Here is a 24197-nt window from a genome sequence, read left to right on the forward strand (position 1 = left end):
CTGTTTTCACTTGTGTTAATGTTAAGGGCTGAGTGTTGCTGCTCTTAACTGGCTTGAGGATGGAGTTCAGCCGTGCACCGATCTGCAGAAGACAATACAGGAAACCCTGCTAGAACTCCTTTATCGGCACCATATTTCATTAACACCCCCCCCCCTCGCCCCAGTAAAACCAAAGGAAAAAAACATGCGTTGTCCCCTGCTAATCTCAGAGACGGAAAGGAAGATTCCACTGAAGTACAGCTCCTGGATTGAGTTTCCCAAGCCTCATAGCCTCCTCAGAGTAATAACTGACCCTCGAGGAGGGAAGGAGATGGGATCAGATTAGGTCCAATTACTGCCCAAGTGAACCCTGACTGGACAGAAAGGCTGCTCTATACAGGTAGACAGCAAGTGTGGGAGTTCTGTACTCTGTTCCCACACTTCAGGGTTGTTATACTCAGAAATTCCTGGTAGCACTGAAGAGCTTTTGATTTATTTGGGCTTTGTTGATTCTGATTGTTTGATTTTACAACTGACCCATTTAAACCTTTTATTCAGTTTAAAGCAAACTCATCTGCTCTTATGTTAACAAAATTTTTTAAATTTAATTTAATTTTTATTTTTGGTTTTTCAAGACAGGGTTTCTCTATAGCTTTGGAGGCTGTACTGGAACTTGCTCTGTAAACCAGGCTGGTCTTGAACTCACAGGGATCCACCTGCTTCTGCCTCCCAAGCCCTGGGATCAAAGGCCTGTGCCATCCCCACCACCCTGCATGTTAAATATTTTGTGGGAACTAATTTCTAAGTCTAAGACCACTTCATGAGAAAAGTAATGTTTATGCTTTTTGTAAATCTGTTTCTATTTCAAGTGGCACACCACTATCACGTGGCTTCTGAACAAGTATGAACATAATTCCCAGTGACAATAGAGGGCATATGATATCTCAGTGCTGAGCATATAGCTTTGATCTGGGGATCAGCCATCCACTGAAACCATAACTGTTCATAACAATTAAAAGTGCTCGTTTGTTTTTTTTTGCAACAGGGTCTCACTATGGCTCTGGCTGTCCCATTAATGACTATGTAGACCAGGCTAACCTGGTCAAGCCTTTTTTCTCCTTCCTTCCTTCCTTCCTTCCTTCCTTCCTTCCTTCCTTCCTTCCTTCCTTCCTTCCTTCCTTCCTTTCCTTCCTTTCCCCAAGACAGGGTTTCTCTGTGGCTTTGGAGGCTGTCCTGGAACTAGCTCTTGTAGACCAGGCTGGAATTAAAGGAGTGCACCATCACTGCCGGGCTCTGTCTGTGCCTCCTTAAGAGTACTCTTACTGCCAGGTGGGGCAGCACGAGCCCTTAATCCCGGCACACGGGAGGCAGAGGCAGGCAGATCTCTGAGTTCAAGGCCGGCCTGGTCTACAAAGTGAGTACCAAGACAGCCAGGGCTATACAGAGAAACCCTGTCTCGAAAAGAGTGCTCTTTATTATTGAAATGAGTTGAAAGAATAGTTGACTCTAACCACCTAGAAAAACCTTATACTCTTACTATCTTTGAACTATTTTTATTGGCTTTACCAGTTTCTTGCCTTTGGGGGAGGGTATGGAACAATTTCCTTGTGATATTGAAGGTGTTTTCATTCAGGTCATGCTCCTCCAAGAGGAGTGAGTTAGAAAATGCCATTGCCATGACTCTTAGGACAGTGCCACATTCAGCTGAAAGTGTCTGCAAGGGAGAGGCACCAGGATTGTTTGACCAGTCTTTTGCATTTACCATGGGATGTAATATGCTTTCATTGTAGACAGTGGGAAATAGGATGGTAAAGCTAACTTTCATGTAGGGCTGTGGAAGTCCATGTCCTTTGCTTGTAGGAGTGGCCTGGGAATACAGTGTGCATACTAGGTTTCCTGATAAGCACAAGAAATGACACATGCAAGAGTAATCTGGTGGTGAGGTGACTTGAAGAGCAACAGTTACCTATACAGAGCCCTCCCTATGTAGCTGCTTTTAGAGTCTTGGCGTCCTGCTCCAAACAAGGTGTGTCCAGTTCCTGACTACCATTAGAAGGGTTGAAATTTCCTCCCTATGTGGTGATAACACTGTTTATGAGTTAATAAAGCTTGCTCGGGGATCAGAATGCAAACTGGCCCACTGACTGGGCAGTGGTGGCACACACCTTTAATCCCTGGATCTCTGGGCTACACGAGAGTGAATCATTCTAAAAGAACAACAGATCTTACGCCTTTAATCCCAACACTAGAGAGCTATATAAGGAAATGGTTTCATGTGAGATTCAGTTTCCAGTCACAGAAAGGACAGGATCTCCTTTTCAGCCTTGGTAGAGGTAGGAGCTAGTGTGTCTGACTGTTTGCTTCTCTGATCTTCATGCCAGCTTCAGTAAATCATAATAATCACCACAATTCCCCCTTTTTTGTCTAATTGCCACCCAACTTAAAAGCCTATACTAATAGAAACTGAAGGAGCAAATTTGTGGGATACAGAGGCTTGGAGGCCTAGCTGCAACCATCCATCCTCAAAGTGTTTTTTCTCTTAACAAGTGTTGCTGTTTATCTCCACCTGCTTATAAATCAGTAATAACTGTGAAGGGCATTTTGTTTGTTGTTTTTGGTGGGTTGTTTTTTTTTCTTTGTTCTGGTTTTTTGTTAGTTTTTTTGAGACATAGTTTCTCTGTGTAGCATGGCTGTCCTGGAGCTGTAGTCCAGGCTGGTCTCAAACTCCCAGAGACCCACCTATTCCTGCCTTTCAAGCACTGGGATTAAACCCATGTGCCACTACCTCCTGGTTCTTTTTTATGATTTCCTCAACTTTCCCTCATAATTTTCTTTCACCTAACCAGAATAATTTAATAACATGTGATTTGGTAAATAGCATTTGTTTGCTGAGCAGTAGACTCCAAGAGAAGTAAAAATTGAGTTCCTTCATGGGCCCAAGCATCAGTACATGTGATAGGAAATTTCTGCAGCTGTAGAGCCAGGCCTTGCCACCTACTCCGTTAGAGCTTCATGGACAGCAAGCTGCCCCCACTGAGGACAAGGGAGGAGGGAGTTTTCCCATCTCTGAACAGGCTGGACATTCTAATTATTAATCCACTTTATGGGAATTAACAACTGAGTTGTAAAAGAACCTTTTCTTAGATAATCTTTCATTTTTCATAAACAGGGTTAGCATCTTTTAAGTCTCATTTACTTAACAGATATTGCCCAGATAAAAAATCTTTGTTTGTTTGTTTGTTTGTTTGTTTTGGGTTTTCCAGACAGGGTTTCTCTTAGACCAGGCTGGTCTCGAACTCACAGAGATCCACCTGCCTCTGCCTCCCAAGTGCTGGGATTAAAGGAGTGTGCCGCCACCAACCAGCTCAGATCAAAGATCTTTAATAATAGAAACTACAAGTAACAATAAACTGGCCTAACCTGTCAGTATTAACAGATTCTGAGTTAGAGCCAAATAATCTTTATTCCAGCACTGGATATAATTTCTAACAAGTTAGAATTGCTTCGAAATTATATTTGGAGGCACTGGAGGACTGTTCTTGGTATTCAGTAGAGTGCTCAGGCCCTGGACTCATCCCAGGCATTGCGTAAACCAGGTGAAGCATTCCTGTCTTCTCGGTATCCCAACACTCAGGAGGTAGAGGCAGGGTCATCGTTAGCTATACAGGGAACTGGAGGTCAGTCTGGACTACATGACAGCCTGTCTAAAATAAAATAGTTTTGAATATCATTTCAAGAAAAACAAGTTTGAAAACATCTTGCCGTTCAGTAGGACAAAATGCATCATGACTGGATGCCAGGCGGTGGTGTTGCACGCTTTTAATCCCAGGCAGAGGCAGGGGGGATCTCTGTGAGTTCAAGGCCAGCCTGGTCTGCATGTGTGTGCCAGGATAGGCTCCAAAGCCACAGAGAAACCCTGTCTCGAAACCCCCCCCCCCCCAAAAAAAAGAGTCATGACTGGGACTTCATTGTGGCCATCTGTCACCTGGCCTACTGAGAACTAAGAAGTTAGTTTCATGTTTGTGGCTGTAGACAAGTTTAAGCACACAGCAGTTAGAATAGTTATAGTTGAATCTTGAGATTAGAGTGATTAAAAGGTCATGCACCACACTAAAGTTTTTAAAAGTGTTATTTTAACATTTGGGGGAGAAGTTTTGCTTAATTTCTCCTTTGCGATGGTGATGATATTTTGCTGAGTCAGGAAATGGGAAGGGAATTTGGAAGTTGTTAGGAGCACACAGGATGGAAAGTGGTGCATTGTAGATGCTGTTACTGACTGCCTTGTGCTACCCAGCATTAACTTAATTAGTAGAAATGGCACGGAATTAAGGTTCTTTTTATATTCCATTAGCTTCTGTGGGATCCCTGAAACCTTCCTTGGATGTGAGTTGTCAAAACTTTGTGAAATAATAATAGAGCAACATGATGAGTTTTCCTGGCGGCTGATTTGTGCACCCATACATAGGGACCCTGTGCTGCCACTGTGGACTGGGTTTGTAAAATATACATTTCCCTTTAGAATATCTCTGGTGAGAGGAAAGGGGAACTGTGGTTATTATGTAAAATGAATTTTAAAAAAGAATATATTTGGAGCCAAGGAAGATGGCTCTGGGTAAGAGTGTTTGCTGTCAAGCCTAATACCGTGCATTTGATCCTTCAAACTGTATGGTGAACAGAGATAAATGGCTACTGCTAGCTGTCCTCTGACCATACACACCCACACCGTAGCAGACATGTGCATGCACATACCCAGAGAAAATTAGTGTCATTTAAGAAATTAAGTTAGTGTGCTTGAACAAAAATTACATGCTGCTTATGTTAGGATTAGCCCTCAGATGCACACCTGTGTCACTCTTTCCTATGAGGAGTTGGCACTTGTACAACTTGTATGTGTCTCCTTGGATGATAAGGCACTACAGCTGTCCGGCTTAGTGTTTGGCAGGCATGCCCTCCAATACAAATGATGTGAGTCTCAACAAAACCAACCCAGGATTTCTTGCTAAACATAAAATTTGCACTTTCAAGAGAAAATTAAAATTTTGGAAACTTATCTGGCATTGTGAGCTTGATAGCTTCCCAGTAATTAAAACATTGCCGAGGCAATCCAAACTGTTACAATCGCCTTTCTCTAACTGCCTGAGATGCTGTGCTCCTTTGCTTCCTAAATGACCCTGTGTATGTGGTCAGAAGGTGCAGGGTAGGTAAAAGACTCACATAGTACCATACAGGCCAGTGGGTTAATGCAAGAAAGTAAGAGACCTTGACTGTGTTTTACAGTCCACAGCACTGTTGATTTGGTGCAGTTTCAAAGAACATCTACAACTGTGTAAAATGAACGACATGCCTCTGTAAGGCAGGGACTTTCTTCATAGAGTTCACCTAAAACCATACAAGGCAGAAGCATGTTTGGAAATCCTGTTAATCTTTTTTTGTTAAGCCAGAAGATCTGGAAAAAAAATACTGCCATTCTTAATGTTTGTGTGATTTTTGAAAATAACAAAAAGTAATATTAAGTATAGAGGACTTTTACTTTTCTGAAATAACAATACATTCCACATAAACAAAAGATCTTGGAGTCTTCAGAGTATATTTTGCTGAGACCAAAAGCTTTGAAACCTACCACTTAAGAATGCTGGTCAGCCATATAACTAACCATTTCTGCTGTCTTCAGCATTGTAGTTGGCATAGCATCTTTGGAGCTCTGTCCTTAACCTCATTAGTATAGCCCAAGTTGTCCATGGGTTTGCTGTAATCCTCCTGTCTGCTCCCTGAGTACTGAAGTTATAAATGGATGCAGTCACACCTGGCTTTAAAGTGTGTGGGGGTGGGGAGGGTGCACATGCCTGTGTGCTTGGCATTCTATGTCTTACTCTATTGCTTTCTATATTACTTCCTTGAGACAGGATCTCATTGAGCTGGATACTTGGCGTTTTAGCTAAACTGTGGCCTTTCTGAGCATGTTCTAATGTTGGGGCTGCCAGTGTAGTACATGCAGCTGTACCAAGCTTTGTATGTGGGTTCTGGGGACTTGAACTTGGGTCATGTTTACAAAGGAAGTATCCCACTGAGCCACCCCAAATCCCTACATAAAATTTTAATGCTGTAGTTTCATTGTATAATCTATACTTCTGGTTAATAGGAAAATAGTGGGTTTTAACTGAGAGGAGGGAGGAAAATGCCCTTTATAGTCTAACTCGGTAGCTCACGCCTTCAATTTTAACATTCAGGAGACTGATGGCAATAGGATTGCCATTAGCGCTGGGGCATCCTGGCCTAGAGTCAGACCCTGTTCAGAGAGAGACTGACGGAGATCATGCACATGCTTAGAAATGTAGAAAGGTAATTGTAGCTTTAGTACATTCAGAAATGACCACTTTTTCCTTCTTTGGGGAGAAATTAATATGATAGATATGATTACAGTTTCATGGCCACTTTTTTAATATGGACTGTGCTGTGTAGAATTGGGTTAGACATGTAGCAGTGTTTTACTTACTCTTTAGTGGTGCTGGGCTTGGTGCCTAAGGGCCTTGTGTATGACAGGCGAGGGTTCTGCTGTGCCACAGCCCCAGCTCTTACTTAGTTTTATAAAATGGTCTCCTTGTATAACTGAGGTTGGCTTGAGCTAGCCTTTTTCCTATTCTCCCTATCTCCTCAGGATTGAGGTGTACATACCTGTTCCTGTGTTGCCAGGCACCAACACTATCTTTTACTTAAACCTATGAATATGTTTCGTTTTGTTTGTACTTTTGTCCTCATACATACTTGCTTTTATTTCACAAACTGAATTTTAGTAGTTTCTGCATTGGCAGAGTAATGAAAAAGTTTTCAAATACAGAATAATTATTGCAAATGACTTCTATCACATTCTACTTAGCAGAATTAACTGTTTGGTTTTTTTTACTTTTTTGTTTTTGTTTTTTTCAAGCTAGGGTTTCTCTGTGTAACAGCTCTGGCTGTCCTGGAGCTAGACCAGGCTGGCCTCTTAACTCACTGATTTACTGAGATCTGCTGCCTCTGCCTCCTGAGTGCTGGGACTAAGGGTGGGCACCACCACACATGTCTAGTTTTTGCTTCTTAATATTCAGGAGTTTTCTAAAACCTAGAAATAATGTTTATTTTTCAGGTTAATCCGTACTTTTTACCCCAGTATTCAGGATCCAATCCATGCTAGGCACTCTTCCAGTGATCTACATTCACATCTATAACTTGATAGATATAACTTGTGTATAACTTGATCTATAACTTTAAGAAATTTTTTTTTTAGATTTTATTTATTTATTTATTTATTTATTATGTGTGCAACATTCTGCCCCCATGCACATCTGCACACCAGAAGAGGGCACCAGATCTCACAACGGATGGTTGTGAGCCACCATGTGGTTGCTGGGAATTGAACCCAGGACCCCCGGAAGAACAGCCAGTGCTCCTAACCTCTGAGCCATCTCTCCAGCCCCAAGAAATGCTTTTTAAGTTATTTTATGTGTATGAGTGTTCCATTTGCAAGTATATCAGTGTACCACATATGTGTCTGTTGCCTGTGGAAGTCAGATGAGGATGTTCGATTTTTCTGGAGATACCCTGGAACTTGGGTGCTGGGGACCAAACCCAAGTCCTTTGCAAAAGTAGCAAATGCTCTTAACTGCTCAGCCATCCCTCCAATCCCTATAAATTGAATCTTTTAAATGCTTTTCATTCCTGAGATTATTGTGATTTATTTATGTCTGTCTTTGTAAGTACTTTGTTATGAAATACAGGCATTCCAGTTTACTCTAAGAATCAGTTTCTGACTTCTTGTTTTGTTGTCTAATTTTTGGTCCTATAGCCTGGTCCAGCCAGTAGTTTCTGAATTCTTGAAGTTTGCTTTTTGTGGCTAGCTTTCCATGTGATAGAAACTATATGAGGTCTAAAAGGTCATTGTCACTTTAAGGATACATGGAATGTTTGCTCTTTGTCTTGGGTTACCAGGGAGACCACAGTTAGCTGGCAGGCAGTTGGAGCAGGCAGAGAGAGGAGTAAGAGGTGGGTTCTGCTCAGAACTGCTGGGCCTGGCCATTGTAGTTTCAAAGACCTAGCTGGAAGCAACAAGTGTTTAGATTGTGATTATATGAAAGAGTGAAGGAGAGGGCTGGATTGGGGGGGGGCAGGGCTGGAAGGTGTTACGCTTTTTTGAGATAGAGCCTCAGAACAGTGTCATTTGTTAGGACCTTAGTAGGAAGATTGGACAAAATCAAATGATTACTTATTTACTTACTTATTTTGGATTGAGACAGTCTCCTTGTATAGCCCAGAATGGCCTCAAACTCACAGTCTTGTTTCTGTCTGCTTCAGCCCATATCCACCACCCTGCCTAGCTCTCAAATATACCTAGATAACTACAGCCTATTGGTGTTCAGTAAATACACATTTAGTTCTTGTAAATTTCTTAGATTTTAAATTAACTTATGATACTTCTGTACTACTAAGATTTACAAAAAAAGCACAATTGTATAATTTTGTTATTTAGGCTTTCTACTTTCTGTGTTTCTCCTCTCAATGTTGGGTTTCTTTGTGCTGGGTCTGCTTTATGATAAGCTCCTAATTGAATTCAGAAGCAACTGATGCCCTGAGCCACCTTCTCTCCTTTGCCTTTGACTCCTGCCTGGATAACCCCTTCTTTCAGAGTATACCAGTATCACTACTTCCCTATTCAGAATAGGTTAAGTAGAATTTGCTTTTTCTTGGTTGTTGCTGTGTGGCGTAGTCACAGTTGCTTAAGATATGTAACATGCTTTCCCTTCCCTGTAGGAGCTTGTTCAAGAAGCAGTCCACACTGTCTCTTCGGTTGTTGGAAGCTCCAGAATCTTCTCACTCATGAGCGAAGACTGACGAAGGTGTGGTGAGGCTTAGCTATCTGCTGCACCTGTTTCCCAGGGTTATTGTTATATGTAGGATTGTCAGCCAAAGATTTCCAAGCTTTCAGTTTGGGGACAGGTAAGTGGCATTATTTGTATAAAGAAATGACTATAATGTGTTTCTAATAGTCTAAAGTACCAGATTTTATACTCTTTAGCACAGCTTTGTTTTATGAATGGCCATTTTTAGTTAAGAATTTGGCTCAGTTTCTTTGTTTTCACTTTGGCTATGTTACCATTTTGTAAACCTTAATTATATAGTTTCTGTCTAATTAGAAAGCAGTTTTGTAGAGGAAAAGTGGAGATGCCTCTTGGGTTCTTTCTGGGCTTGGAGGATTTCTTAGGAAGGCAGCAGGGGTCGCACCTGGACTGTACTGAGTGGAGATATAGTGTCTTGCTTCAGCCTGTGTCTAGAGTATGGCCCAGTGGTAAAATAGGAGAGCTGTTTTGGTGCAAAACTTGTTTTGCCTAAACAGCAAGACCATACTTCTCTCCCCAAAGTTTTCTAACTAGAATGAACAGGCCATTATAGTAGGTACAGTTTGATATTTACCCCCAGGCTATATTTAATTTTTTTCTACTTTAATTTTTTTTTTTAACTTTTATGTGTGTGCGTGACTATTACTATGTGTGTGCAGTGCTCACAGAGGCCAGAGGGGCTGAGAGTAGAATAAGTTCATAGCTCTCTGTTGTGGGTGCTGGGACTCAAGCTTAGCTCCTGAAGAACAGCCAGTGGTCTTAACTGCTGAGCATCTCTCCAGCCCTAGCTACATGTATTTAAAGAGAATGCACTAGGTAGGCATGGTGGTGATGTCTTTAATCTCAGCAGTGGGGAGGCAGAGGCAGGTGGCTTTCTGAGTTCAAGGCCTGGTCTACATAGCAAGTTTTAGGTCAGTTACATGGTGAGACCCTATCTGAGGCCAGCCACTCCTCTTAAGTGACAACAAGCCATTGTTTCTATCCTTGGTGTCCAGGCAGTCTGAAGAGTTGTATTATGACTCAGAACAACTGTTGGTACCTGACTTAGTTGAGTTCTGGCCTTTACATTTTAGGGGAGGTCACCTAAGGTGACTAAAAAAGTGATTCTTCACTCAGCAGCTTCACATGACCTCAAGGCCAAGTGATAAAGATCAATATTAGGCAGCTTCTGTAGCTGAGTGACAATTATTTACTATATACTAGGAAAGAAAATAATGTTTAGGCTACTGATAATCTTAAATTTTCTGTGTTTTGTATTTTCAGGGTTTTTGTTTAATACCAATCCTTTTCCTAAGATGGAACATGCAATAAAATCATGCGTCACTAGCATTTAAATGCTATTAAAGCCTGGACATCTAGGAAAAGAATTCTCAAGGTATACACCTTTTCCAATTTTGTCATTGTAAACAAGAAAGTTTCATCTTTTAGAAAGAAAGTGAAAGACCCGAGTGCGTGGTGGCGCATGCTATCCTCTCAGCTCTGGAGATGCTAGGGCATGATGGTCACCACAAGTTTAAAGTTGACCTTTGCCACATAGTAACAGCGAGACCTTAGGGAGGGGTACAGACTTGGGGCTACTATATATGTTGAAGCTGTTGCTTATATAAACAGGCACAGTGGACTGAACTGTGGTCAGGAATCTGGGCAGTTGTTCTTTGTGTCCACAAGATATACTCCATGCTCAGCTGGCTCCAGTGTTCAAGACACTGTCCCTTCCAGTCTAGGTCCTGGATAAGAATCAAAACAAAACAAAACAAACAAAAAACAGGGCCAAAGCCCCAGCCAGCCTTGGCCAGACCTCTGTGGACAGGCCCAGAAGTGGCACACACCATGCAGCCTGTGCTCACTGATGGTCATGAACAGCCTGATGCTTGCTATACAGAGTGCCCAGAGAATGGCATGGCCTCCAGCACCACTCTCACTCTGTTGGCCTGACTATTTGGGTCTTCACGCTGCTTGGACTGCCCTCACTTCTTAGTTTCCTGCCCATTTTATGTTCGTTCACTCTCTGAGCTAGATTATTTTCTGCAGAACATTTGCTGCATAACTTAGAATGTCTTTTTGTTATTTCACATTGTCTTGCATACCCCCCATAGGAAACAATGACGAGAAGCATTTAGTGTATGCACAGTTCTGCTCCTCTAAGAAAATGCCCTATGGTCACTTTTGCTAAGGGGCACTCGCTAGGTGTCTCTGGTAAATGGCCAGCCAAGACTACATGGCATGGTAGCATGGTAGTTTGTTGGTCACAGTGTGATTGCCTTTTATCATTAGGTATGGATGATAAAGGGCACCTGAGCAATGAGGAAGCACCCAAGGCTATCAAACCCACCAGTAAAGAGTTCAGGAAAACCTGGGGGTTTCGAAGAACCACGATTGCCAAACGTGAGGGTGCAGGAGACACCGAGGTGGACCCCAGTGAGCAGCCACCACAACAGCATAGTCTTTCCCTGCGCCGCAGTGGACGACAGCCAAAGCGCACCGAGAGAGTAGAAGAGTTCCTTACCACAGTTCGCCGCCGAGGGAGAAAGAGTGTGCCAGTCTCACTGGAGGATTCCAGTGAACCCACATCCTCCACCGTCACTGATGTGGAGACAGCCTCAGAGGGCAGCGTGGAGAGTAGTTCTGAGGTCAGAAGTGGCCCTGCACCTGGCTCCTCAGGGAATGAGCATCCTGCCTCTTCCGAAAAGGCAAAAGGGGTTGATGAGGAAGAAGACACCTCTGATAGTGACAGTGATGGCCTTACTTTGAAGGAACTTCAGAACCGCCTTCGAAGAAAGCGAGAACAAGAACCCTCGGAGAGGCCCCTGAGAGGCATTCAGAATCGCCTTCGGAAGAAGCGCCGAGAGGAGGACCCTGCTGAAACTGGGAGTGTACTAACTGGCAGCGCTGATGAGAGCGTACCTCTCTGTAAGCCTGAGCCTGAGGCTAGTCAGGGACCAGTGTCCCAGTCAGAGAAAGATGACAGAGAAAATCAGTCAGAGGGGAAAGCAACTCAGGGAAGTAAAGAGGAAGGCCCCAGGGATGCAGGCAAACCAAAACCTGAGTGTGAGGTTTACGACCCCAATGCCCTCTATTGCATCTGCCGCCAGCCTCACAACAACAGGTAGGTGGAGGGAGGGAGTTTGCCCATTTTCAGAGAGAGCCAAGGGATGGAGACAGCGAAAGGACTCCCATTTGCTTTGATGCCACAAGAGCTTAAAGCTTGGCTTGCCAAGCAGTTGGTTTATTGAAAAAAGATGAATGTGTCCTGTAAAAAAAAGAAACAAAAAGAGTATACACATGTGGACTACCTAGAGTCACTCTCTTCACGGTAGCAGCCAACACCCACTGCACTGTGACATTCACATATGGTCACTTGTATACAGCATGAGATGAAAAGCTCACTGTCTCGGTCTCAAGCCATGTGCATCCAGTGGACACTGTAGATAGGTGAGAACCATCTGCTGTCCCAAAGATCCTACGGGAGAGTGTTATTCAGGACATGACTGCCGCCAGTGTGGTCCTTTACCTGAGTTGGCTGCCAGGTGGTGATGGGGCATCCCTGTGGGTTATTAGGGGATGAACCTGCTGCTGCTCCATGGAGATATTCTGAAGCCTCTAGTTCCCTCTTAAGTGGTCCAGCCAAAAGATGAAGGGCTGAGGATGTAACTCGGTGGTTAGAGTGCTTGCTTAGCATGCATGAAGCCCTGGGTTTGAATCCCAGGGCCTCATAAAATGTGTGGTGGCAAATACTTACTTGCAATCTCAGCATTCAGTAGAGGCAGTAAGATCAGAATTTCAAGATCATCCTTGGCTACATAGGGAGTTTGAGACACGTGAAACCGTGCCTCAAAAAATAAGTAAATAGGAAAGAAAAATTATAAAGCAGATTTGTAATGCTGGTTACAAAAGGACGGACACATGAGTGCTTTTAGTTCTGGTCTCACTTTTTACTTTGTGTGTTTTCATAACAGAATGTTAAGTTTGACTTGGTGATAATGCTGCACAATAACCACATAATCATAACCTTCCCATTTCAGGTTTATGATCTGCTGTGACCGGTGTGAGGAGTGGTTCCATGGTGACTGTGTGGGCATCTCTGAGGCCCGAGGACGGCTCCTGGAAAGGAATGGGGAAGACTACATCTGCCCAAATTGCACCATTTTGCAAGTGCAGGACGAGACAAGCGCCAGTGCCGCTGATGAGCAGGACACTGGGTGCAGACCCTTAGGTGCTGACGGCACAGACTGCACGAGCATAGGGGTGGTAGAGCAGAAGTCTGGTGAAGACCAGGGGATAAAGGGTAGAATTGAAAAGGCGGCAAACCCCAGCGGAAAGAAAAAACTCAAGATATTCCAGCCTGTAAGTATCTGTTTGCCATGGCAAGCACAAATGTCAGGCTTACTGCTGATGAAAACACCCAAGATTAGGAAGGTTGTGGGTGCAGACACTGTATCTGGTACTGATACGTGTCTGAGCCCTACAGAGCAGCATCCTGCTGTTGCTTCCATCTTGTATCAGCTTAGTGGCATTTATTGCACGTGTCTATGTCATTCAGGTTGGCCTCCAGTTTGTGGCCCTTCTGCCTTAGCTTCCTTAGTACTTAGTACTAGGATTATAGGTATGTACCAACACCATACTCTAATGGTCCCTTAAAGGAAAAAATACCCATTTCTCCATACTGCTGTTGACTAAGGTTGAAAAAAAAAAAAAATAAGCCATTTAATTTGTTCTTGGTGTTACGTGTTTTGAGTGCTGGCAGAATTATTGAGAGAATAGTGACTTGTATTCCCCTCTGAGCATCTTGATCTGAGTTGTTACAGGCCAGTTACTCATTGGGTCGTTTCTCTGCCTGCCCAGTGTTTTCTTCATTCTTCCTGCTTGATTCATGTTACCTCATGGGACCATGACCTTCACGTCCCCATGAAGGGGTGCCACTGTTGTGTGCATTTTCATTTTGGTCCCTTGACCTCTGTAGCCTGTCTTCCGGTAGGTGTAGATTCTAGAACATCACTGCCTTACCATTCACATGTGCTGCAAGGTGAAAGAGTGATGGCTACATGAAAATGTGGTGCTGTTAGCATCATTTACTAAAGGAAGTTGTCCATTTGATGTTTTTATTGCCAGTATATTGGAGCATGGCCTGACTTTTATTGTGTGTAAACTTAGATTTGGTAAAAGAAAAGCAACTATGTTATTTAACCTGAATACTGACATTCTGCTGAATTGGTATAAGGGGTGTGCTAATGTGTATTTAGCTTTGCCATCATCTTATCATTAGAAGTTGTAAGCAGAGACATCCATATGTGCTATTTCCAGTGTGTGGTTTTTGCTACTGTGTTACAGACTTAGCTTAAAATCCCACTCCAGACTCTCTGGGTCAGATCCTGGTACAAAGCCTGGACCCCTAAGGGGCACAGTTCTCCCAAGGCTTCAGACTCTCAGAGAGGGGGGGCGGGAGATCCCTGCTGGGGGCTTTCAAACTGTCAGGCATATGTCCCATTCAGTCTTTCTGATAGACTTAAAGCTAAATGGTTTAAATGGTTGCTAATTATCTAAAATGCATGTTTAATTGAGTTTCCTGTATTTTGGCAGTATTGCCACCATCCCCCCAAAAAGGCTGCCTTCTTCAAAACCAACTGGATCTCTTCTCTTTTAGGGAATGGCACATTTTCTCTTTTAAGAATTTTCACCTGAGGGCTGGGTGTGACAAGAGTTCATGCTCTGGAGGCAGTATGAGTTCAAGGCTTACCTGATTATATAATGAGTTCCTAGGCCAGCCAAGACTACTTTAAGAACACTAGTTGCTCTTCCAGAGGATCTGGGTTCAATTCACAGCACCTACGTGGTGGCTCACTACCATGTAACTCAAGTGTCAGGGAATTGGATGCCCGCTGACTTCTGTGGCACTGCATGTAGAGAAACATATATGTAGGCAAAACACCCATACGAATAAAGGAATTTTCACCTGGGTCTCCAAGATGGCTCATTGGGTAAAGATGCCTGCCATCAAACTGAGTTTGATCTTGAGATCCCACATGATAAAAGGAGGGAGCTGACTCCTGGAAGTTGTCCTGAACTCAGCTGTACATGAGTGTACCTACACACACAGTAACTAAAAATTTAAGAGTATAATTTGTACCTCATTAAATATACAGTTTTACTTTTTTTAATGTGTATGTCTCGGGGAGGGCTATAAGTGCCGTCAGAGGTCAGAAGTCTAAAATTATAGGTGATGGTGAGCTAGCTACCTGATGAGGTCTTTTCTAAAAGCATTTGAGCCGTATTTCCAGCCCCACTCTGGCTCTTGATATCATTTTGGGACCTGCACATGTTTTCTGTAGAGGGCATGTTAATCTGAAGCTCCCATGTATATAGAGCTTGGCAGGACAATCAAGGGGGAAATGGGTTTGTGTAGTTCACATAAACAAAGACAGGTTCTTACTATGGCCTAGAACTTGGGAATCTGCTGCCTTCCTTTCCCAAGTACTAGAATTGTATTAAAGATTGTGCCATCAAAAAAAAAAAAAAAAAAAGATTGTGCCATCGTGCACAGTTAACAAAACAATTTTTATTCATATCAAAAATATTGTTAGAGCCAGCCATAGTGGTGCACACTTTGCACCTTTAGTTCTAGCACTAGGGAAGCATAAGCAGGTGGATCTCTTGAGTTCAAGGCCCAAGTCCACCAGGCTGCATATCAAGTTTCAGGCTAGCCAGAATTAATGAGACAACCTCTCAAAAACCACCCAAACAAAAAGCAATGCTCTTGTCTGAATCATAGTGACCATCAGTGCCATCAATGGTGGTGTCACAGCGCTCACCACTAATGTCGGCAAGTACGTTGTCTGAAGTTAAGCTGTTTCATTCTACAGGTCGTAGAGGCTCCTGGTGCTGCTAAGTGCATTGGCCCTGGGTGTTCCAATGTAGCACAGCCTGACTCCGTGTACTGCAGCAATGATTGCATTCTCAAACACGCTGCAGCTACCATGAGATTTTTAAGTTCAGGTAAAGAACAAAAACCAAAACCCAAGGAAAAGGTCAAGATGAAGCCAGAAAAATTCAGTCTTCCAAAATGCAGTGTTCAGGTAAGTTGACCAAAGTCACCTTCAGGACAATTGCAACAGGAAGTGTTTGAAAGTACTCTTCATAGATTTGTTTGTTTGCATGAGGAGAGCAGGGAACAACAGTTGTCAACAAAATCTAGATCACAATTTTCTTATCTCTTCCCCATCTGCTGAGGGATTAATTAACATGAATATAGTAAAACAAGCAAAACTGTGGGTTTTGTTTTGGTTTTTGGTTGTTTTTCAAGCCAGGGTCTCACTATGGAGCTCTGGTTGTCCTGGAACAAATTCAGTAAGACCAAGCTAGCCTCAAACTCTGCCTCCCAAATGCTAGGATTAAAGGCGTGCACCACCACCACTTGCCCAGGCCAGTCTTACGATTTTTACATATCCCTTGGAGAGTGTTTCCTTTGTTTTAAAGGCCCTTCTGAACCCAGGCAGGCTTTGATGGTTTTCTTCCCTTAGCCTTCACCCAGCTGGAATTACAGCTGTGTCATCAAGCCTGTCACTTTGGATCTTCAGACTCCCAGAGAAGTAGTTGCTCTATTCAGTGAGAGGATGATAGTACAGAGCATGGGGTGTGGCTGGCATCCTGATGGGCAGATTACCCACCGGGAATGCAAACACCATTTGTGCTCTACAGGGCCTCATGTGCACATGCAGGCTTTTTTTATTTATTTTGTTTCTAGCTTGTTTCACCATCTTGCAGAGAGGATTGGTTCATGCTTCTTTATCTTTGCTGGTTCATACCTCAGCTAGGTTCCAGACAGATGGGGGTCAGGAGTCTTGACATTACCCGAATGTTACATGAGAGTGCTAAAGGCTATTGGATGTTGCTCAGCTTAGGTGAAAGGTGAAAGGTGAAAGGTCTTAAGATGCCAAAATAAAAGGCAGTATCATGTCTCTAATTGGTCATTGAAGCAAAGGTATCACTTCAGACCTTAATAATTGGGATTTCACTGATTATCCAGGCAGGGATTAAAATCTCTTCTGTACACAAGAGACTAGCTTCAGAGAAAAAGGAAAACCCAGTGAAGAAAGTGATGGTGGCTCCTAGGAGTGAAACTTGCGGGAAGGAGGTAACCTGTGAAAGCACCACACCATCCTGGGCGAGTGACCACAACTACAATGCCGTGAAGCCTGAGAAGCCCGAGAAGCCTGAGAAGCCCACTGCACTCTCACCCACCCTATTGAGTAAATGTACGTATCACCCAAAGGCTGGCTTCCCAGGCCCCTCCCATCATCTGGATGGCTGCCTGGGGCTGTCTAGGAGTGGAGTCCTGGGTGTTCTGATGCTGCTGGTAGCCAGCAGCTCACCACCAGCCAGAACAAATACCAAGATGCCTCTGGACCCCAGGTGTTCCTGCCTAGCCTGTGGAGCTTCTCCTGGGGTGTTTCCTAAAGAGCTGTGTTGGCCTCGATACTGAGGCCAACAGTATCACATTGGAGGCAATTTCTATTTCAGTTTCAGGCTTTGGTAAGTATTTGCACAGCTCTCAAGATGGGACTACATCAGTGCACTGCTCAGACTCCAGGCTCAGTACCCTGCAGACACCAGTTTCTCACAGGACAGCCTGCATAAACCATGAGGAAGTTTTCCACATTACTTTTTCTTTTTTTTATGGGGGTGGCAGGGTTGAGACAGGGTTTCTCTGTAGCTTTGGAGCCTCTCCTGGCATTTGCTCTGTAGACCAGGCTGGCCTCAAATTCACAGAGATCGCCTGCCTCTGCTTCCCAAGTGCACCACCACTGCCCGGCTACATTACCTAGTTTCTGCACATGAAGTCATCACTGCTCTTCTATAGCAAAATTGATTTTTCTAGAGGTAGGATATATTTGAAAGGACAGATAGATAAATTGCTTGTGTCTGTTTCACATACTACACACCTACATAACAAACAGGTCCACATTTTCAAGGTCATTTGTTGCTGCTGAGACCTTATGGTGAGTAATTATGGTGACTTTTACCCTAGGGCAATATCCTCATCAAAGTGAGAATTGTGGGTAGTGGCTTCCAGATTCCTTTTAGATGTTGAGGTTATTAGTCTGCCCCAGATTTCAAACAATTGAAATGGCAACAGTTTGAGTAAATTTTTGAAGCCCAGGTCACAAAGTTGAAGCCATTTTTGCTTAATAGCTCCATACTCTACAAGGTATACCTTTTGTACAATGGTTAAGTGAATTTTCAGTTATGTTCTTGATAGTGTTTTGTTCCATCTCTGCTCACCCTCAGCTAGCCCAGATAGGTTACTGATAGTCCAGGCTAGCCTTAAACTTGCTGTGAAGCTGAGGATGACCTTAAACTTGTGAAGGGTGTTAGTATTTACAGGTGTGCAACGCACCTGATTTATGTTCTCAGGTGTGAACTCAGGCCATATTAGTCAAGCTGGATAACCTACCAACTGAGCTGCATTCCTGATCTTCTATCTTCACTTCTTGAGAGTGTGTGTGTGGTGGTGGTGGGGGGTGTCAAACCCAGAACTTCATGCATAACTAAGCAAGCACTACTTACTAACTGGTACCCCAACCCCATTAGTGCATACTGTACCTTTTGAAAAATATCACAGGATTAGAGTACCCTGAATTCTACAAGTATAAACATGCTATACTTCTTACTAGCCTTGCAGCAAGTTAACGGGGGTGGGGGGGGGCGACACACTTCTGACATAAAGGTTCACAAAAGGAGAGCGAAGTTATGCATGGTGTTGTAGGCCTAGAGTTGAGCTCAGGATTGTGAGTTCTAGGCTAGCTGGGGTTGCAGAGTGAGAACCTGTCTCTAAGGCACTCTGCTGCATTGTGACAGGCCATCGTGCACTTCAGGCAGTTGAGTAGTGAGTTTTATGTTTGAGAGGACATGTGTCATCTCAGGTGTTCTTTCTGTTACAGCAGCTCTACAGTAGCAGCACTGTGCACTAATGAGTAGGCTTAGAGCCAGGGACCACCTCTCCTAATAAGGCAGGGCCCACCAAGTATAGGCTCAGGTGCTTTAAGTGTCTGTAAACAGTAAAGGATGTAAATCTGGGGGTATAGTCAAAGCCCAGGGAGCTGAAGAGTGAGTGCAACTCAGTTCATCTTTGTTTGTGTGCCCAGAAGGGAAAGGCTGCTCTTGAAATTCTGACTTCAAGTCTTACTGTAGAAGCCATTAACCTTCTAGTTTCATTCTCAGACCCTGGTAAGTATAATGCCTATTGGTATCCTAGATGGTCCTGTGCCTGGAGAGAGAGGGTATTGGTGAGGAAGATGGAGAATAGTGATCCTAAATCTGAATGCTGTCTTCTCCCTCCCACGAGGTCTGGAGAGGTAGAAGGCTCCTCAGGGGTCATCAAGGTGTGACCAGTTTATTTTTATTTTTGTTTTGAGACAGGGTTTCTCTGTGTAGCCTTGGCTGTCCTGGAACTCAGATTCACCTGCCTTCTGAGTGCTAGGACTAAAGGTGTTGTGCCAGCACTGCCCGGCTGGTGACTGGTTTGTGTGTTCAGAGGTTCTTTTTCTTTGACCTCTTCCACCTTGCCTTATACATTGGCTCTTTAGTAGAGCTGATGGGCTCCAGGAGCAACAAAGTGGGACTCATAAACAACTGATTAATCTTCCCAACATACCAGCATCTCAGAATTGACCAGCATTCAAAATACAGCATCAGGGACATGTTTCTGAACCAGTTGCTTCTGTTTTTTCCCTTTATCCCATAAGTGTTATCTTCCAAACATTGAGAAGAGAGTGGTATCATCAGTGAGAAACACTGTCCCCTCTCTGCCTCTTGCCAGTCCTCTTTGACCCCTCTTCCTCTGCACAGTGGGAAGGCACCACACAGCCTGTGCAACTGTGTCCCAAGGACTCTGGCCCTGTCTCCCATTACCGGTGTGCAGAACACGCAAGAGGGGGAGTGGGGAGGGCATGGAGGGGAGTTAAAAGTGAACCCAGTGCTGGGAACACTTCTACAATCTTCTGAATGGATGCTCACCATGTACACTGAGAAGACTGCATGGCAGAGCCGAGGAGCCCTGCTGCTACCCCCTGGGTGGATACAGGCAGGCAGCAAGCTGTCCTGCACAGGAAGCCACACCTCCACATGCAGGTGATTCAATTTCACACACAGTTGTTCCTCTGATTCTTTTTTCTCTAGAATATCTGTACAGTATCCTTAATTTATAGAAACAATTGTCATTTTTAAAATTCCCAAAGATCTTGATATTGCTGTTAACCTTTTTTGTATCCTTCTGTGTTTCTTTATTTCCACACCTCCCATTGTCAGGAGGGAAGTGGGATGAACATTTGCCTAAAATATTCAGATTTATTAGTTTTGAAGCAGAATTTGGTATTTATACTTGTATACACAATAACTAGTATGTTGGACTCACTAAATGGCTCATCGAGTGACTTAAAACACTAGGGTTGGAATAGATGGTGACATGACAACAGTGTATATGGGTATGGGGACTTAATGGAGAACCCCAACTGCCTAGAAACCCAAATCCTGAGGGTCGACTACACCCTACCCATGTGGAAACAGTTTCCATGTTGATGCATGCATCCTACACAGGTACCAGGGCGGGTAGTAAGTGGAACAGGGAGAAGATGGGTTTTTGCCAGGTTATCTCACGGTGTGGGCTCCAGAAGCACATTCCATGGGATCGTGAAGGAGTCAGTCATCCGTATGTGGAGGGCACCAGAACCCTAAAGCTAAGGGTGGGCCTGTGTTTTATCAGCTGTATGAGCCGTTTATTTGTCTCCTCCAGGGTTGTTAGGGGCAATAAAATGGGGCGGGGAGCAGCTGTGCACATCTAAACCAAGCCCCTCCAAAACAAAATGTGCTAAGGGGTTCAACCTGGCAGCTGTTTTCTAGTATACAGAGAGCTAAAACTTACAAGGTTGTCAGTTAAATTCTTTTGGTATTTTAAATCATCTTTGCTTTAATAAGTCTTTAAAAGGCCTGCTGTTAAAAATTGGATCATAGCACTAACTTGAACCTGCCAAGTGAGCCCCTAAGAATACTGGTCTGTCCTACAGTCTGTCCCTGTGTGTCCTTCACCTCTCTGAAGTACCTTCCTGTAAACTTAAGGAGCTGTGGATCCAAGGGTTATTAACACTCCAAGAAAATCCTTTTGATTGCAATGCTGATGTCAAGAGTACAATGGTCACCTCTGAAGATACCTACCACGATTCCTCAGTATATTTCCATAAAGTGATAAAATGCACATAGTTACAAGCTTAGTGTCCAGAAGTTAGAGACTAACGTAGAAGACCAGATTCTTTGCTGCTTTAATGAGGGTTTGGGCAACGTTGATGTGCCACAAACCTGGAAGAGCTCGGCAAGAACTTCACCTGGTTCTCCACTGTCCCTCCAGCTTTGGACCCTTTCAGTCTGCAGGGCTCAAGGAAGGCACATGAACTGTTTTAACATGTTCCCATCTTGTTAGTTTCAGTAAACAATTTAGGTACAAAGAAATGGCTAAAGTGAACTTTACTGAAGTCATCTGTGTCTGTGTTTGGGGAAATCTGAGGAACAGCAGCTCAGCTCCCACATAGCTGGGCAGACAACACACACAGACATGGTCTTCAACTGCATTCCAGTGACTAATGTATAATGTATGAAACTAACATTACCCACCCAACATTGTTTTAGTTAAAATTTCAAGACACTGAAATAGTTAATATAATTTGCAAGTTTCTTAGAGTTCTCTGCATTAAGATGGAAGTCAAATACTAGATGTCAGTAAGAAATAAAAGATTTGGTTTTTATCCCCCAGAACATAGTAGTTGGATGTGGACTGGGGTCATTTTAGTCACAGTGGGCATCCAAGGAACATCTCTGACATGGCCTGGCTGATTTTGTCCAGGTCTCATTTTCTTATATGAAATTAAATCCGCACCTGCTTTTTAATAATTTTTGAGATGGCCTCAATATGATGATAGCTCTGGGCACCTCTCCCTTATATAGTCCTTCCTCAACTTGAATCGTGAGATTATAGGCATGTGTGTGAGGTCTTGAGAAAGGGGTGTTTTAACAAACATTTCTACTTGCTACTGCCACCTCACTGAGAAGAGGTGCAGTGAAACAATGAGAAACCCTACATTATTTGTTCCACAGATGAGGAGCAGAATTCAACTTGGTACTGGTTATCGTCACTCCTCAAGGTGCTGGAGGTGAAATACCTGCATGGGGACAAGCTGTGGCAGCCCCCTGTAAGGGCAATCACCAGGCAGGGTATTCTGGGGGGGGTGGTTGGCACTCTGTAGATTTGGACCCCTGCCCTGTGTGGACCCTGGTATCTGTTAGACTTCAACTTCAGTACATTTGCAGGGCTCTGTTCTGGGAGCATATGGGCAGGGTTTGTCCCCCAGTTCATTTCTCCTTCCCTCCATTGTGAGCCATTACTGCCATCTGGTGGCCAGCACTGCTGTATCAGCCCTGTTAATGAGCCCATGGTGTGATGATAGTTTAGCCTCTGTGATCCCGAGCAAAACAAAGCAATCTACTGTGCTCCATCAAACTTGAAGCGACTTAGTTTCTATTACAACGAATTGGTGTTGGCAACAGTTCACCTAGAATAATGGTCAACACCACTGGAAACACCTTCCTCCTGCCACTCAATGTTAGTCAATACCCCCGCAAGAGGGCAGAGGAGGGTACTCACAGAATGACTCCATTAGTGGGATGGGCATGTGGAGGGGGAACTTAGCATTGCCCTCTGCCTAGTGGCACCAGGTATGGCTCTTTTATACCGTATACAGCTAAAAGTGAATTCTGGGGTTCTGTTTGCCAAATATGTACAAGGCACTGGTTTTGAACCCAGGGATTGGGGAAGGGAATGGAGTAAGGATTCACAAATTGATATATTGCTCTATTCAGAAATGAAAATGGATCCCTATTGCTAGCATTTTCAGCAGTTGCTGCTCCAGGTCAACATCACTGCTTTACATAACTGTAGGGGCCAGAGGAGCAAGCCAGTCCCTTGAGCAATGGCAGTGCATAACTGTTGCCACATTTTACCCCCTCCAAAATAGAAAGTTTGTCAAGATGCTTGTAGGCAAATGACTAGTGACATCCATCATTTATGAGATATATTTGCCAATTTGTAATTTATGTAATAACTTTACACACTGGTGGGAGTGTCACTAAAGGCTCCTGACGATTTCCTTAAATGGACAAAAGCTGCTGGAGCTATAAGACTGCAGAGTGATAGCTACATTAGTGATGGATGACATTCAGGTATGTCTGCTTAGGTCATCAGATGTGTCCTGGGAGTGTTTGGAATAACCAGAATGCAGCCATACCAAGAGAGATTGGGTCTATTATAGAACCTGTGGTTTTGAAGTGCACATTTGTAACCAAATGCAAGACACACCACAGATGTTTCAGGCCATACTGCTGCTGTGTGGAGGGGCTTTCTTGAGGTTCTCGCAATCCCTTAGTTTTATAGAGGTGGGGAGGTGCTGGTATTGGGTCTTGCTTGTGTTACCACCTCACTCTTGTAGTCCTAGGCGGCTGGCAATCTAGTACACATTGACTGTGCCCCTCCCTACTGTCAACATCTCATGTAGCACTTGGTCCTTACTGTTCTTGGAGTGCTCATTCCTTCCCTGGCCCTTCCTCAGAGGAGTTTGCACTTATTCTCTTTTTCCTCCACATAACCCAGCAGCCAAATATGCAGGTGAAAACCCCTGGAGCTGAGAGTTAGAAAAAGGACTACCACTGCATACTCCTTAACATTGATCTTGCCCTATGGAAGCTTGGCTGTACTCCTTGGTTCACAATGTGCTCTCTTCTAATAAACAATTGTCTTGCACACTGTATTGTAAAAATAGCTCCTTGACAGTTAAAAAAAAATACTCCATTGGTGAGAGTGTGCTGCTAATTTCTATTTTGTACCAATCTGTCTCATATCTTCTGTCCTCAGGTGCAGGTTTTGGGTAGATGTGACTTAACTCTGTAGAGCTCCTAACATGCTTCTGAGCACACAGACCACTTGCAGCAAAGGGCCATTGGGGTGAAGTTGGAAGGTTTTCAGATGAAATGCAAGGCTTGCATTTTCTAGGTTTTTCAGTGCCAGTTTGTAGTTGGCAGTGGTACAGGCTGCCAATGACAACTTGGTAGCCAGGTCTGGCAGGGCTCCTAGATACCTGGACTAGTTTGTTGAAGTGCTATTTTCTTGTATATGGGGTCTCTGGGCTTCCTGGTATATTGGAAATGGGTACTGGGAGCAAAAGGTAGGAAGTAAATATCTATGATCTTGAAATTATGCTTGGGGATGGCTGGAACTGCCTGTGTAGGGTGGGTTTTGCCAGCACACAGTGTTTA

At 43.8% G+C, this 24197-nt stretch overlaps 1 protein-coding gene across 6 annotated transcripts in view; it reads left to right on the plus strand.

The window, feature by feature from the left end:
- The window catches only part of Dido1 (death inducer-obliterator 1), a 55563-nt gene that overhangs the window by 12774 nt on the left and 18592 nt on the right, over nucleotides 1-24197 (plus strand). For 4 of the 6 annotated variants that reach the window (XM_027419903.2, XM_027419905.2, XM_027419906.2 and 1 more), the window contains exons 2-7: nucleotides 8764-8949; nucleotides 10113-10224; nucleotides 11124-11955; nucleotides 12872-13193; nucleotides 15707-15919; nucleotides 16870-17098. In XM_027419903.2, the coding sequence (XP_027275704.1) occupies nucleotides 11126-11955; nucleotides 12872-13193; nucleotides 15707-15919; nucleotides 16870-17098 (1594 nt within the window). In that variant the 5' untranslated portion in view covers nucleotides 8764-8949; nucleotides 10113-10224; nucleotides 11124-11125. Of the gene's footprint in view, nucleotides 1-8763; nucleotides 8950-10112; nucleotides 10225-11123; nucleotides 11956-12871; nucleotides 13194-15706; nucleotides 15920-16869; nucleotides 17099-20905; nucleotides 21652-24197 lie in introns of those variants that run through there. The other 2 variants (XM_027419907.2, XM_035446271.1) reach the window with 2 other exon arrangements.

This window comes from Cricetulus griseus, chromosome 6, assembly GCF_003668045.3.
Source record: "Cricetulus griseus strain 17A/GY chromosome 6, alternate assembly CriGri-PICRH-1.0, whole genome shotgun sequence".
NCBI lineage: Eukaryota > Metazoa > Chordata > Mammalia > Rodentia > Cricetidae > Cricetulus > Cricetulus griseus.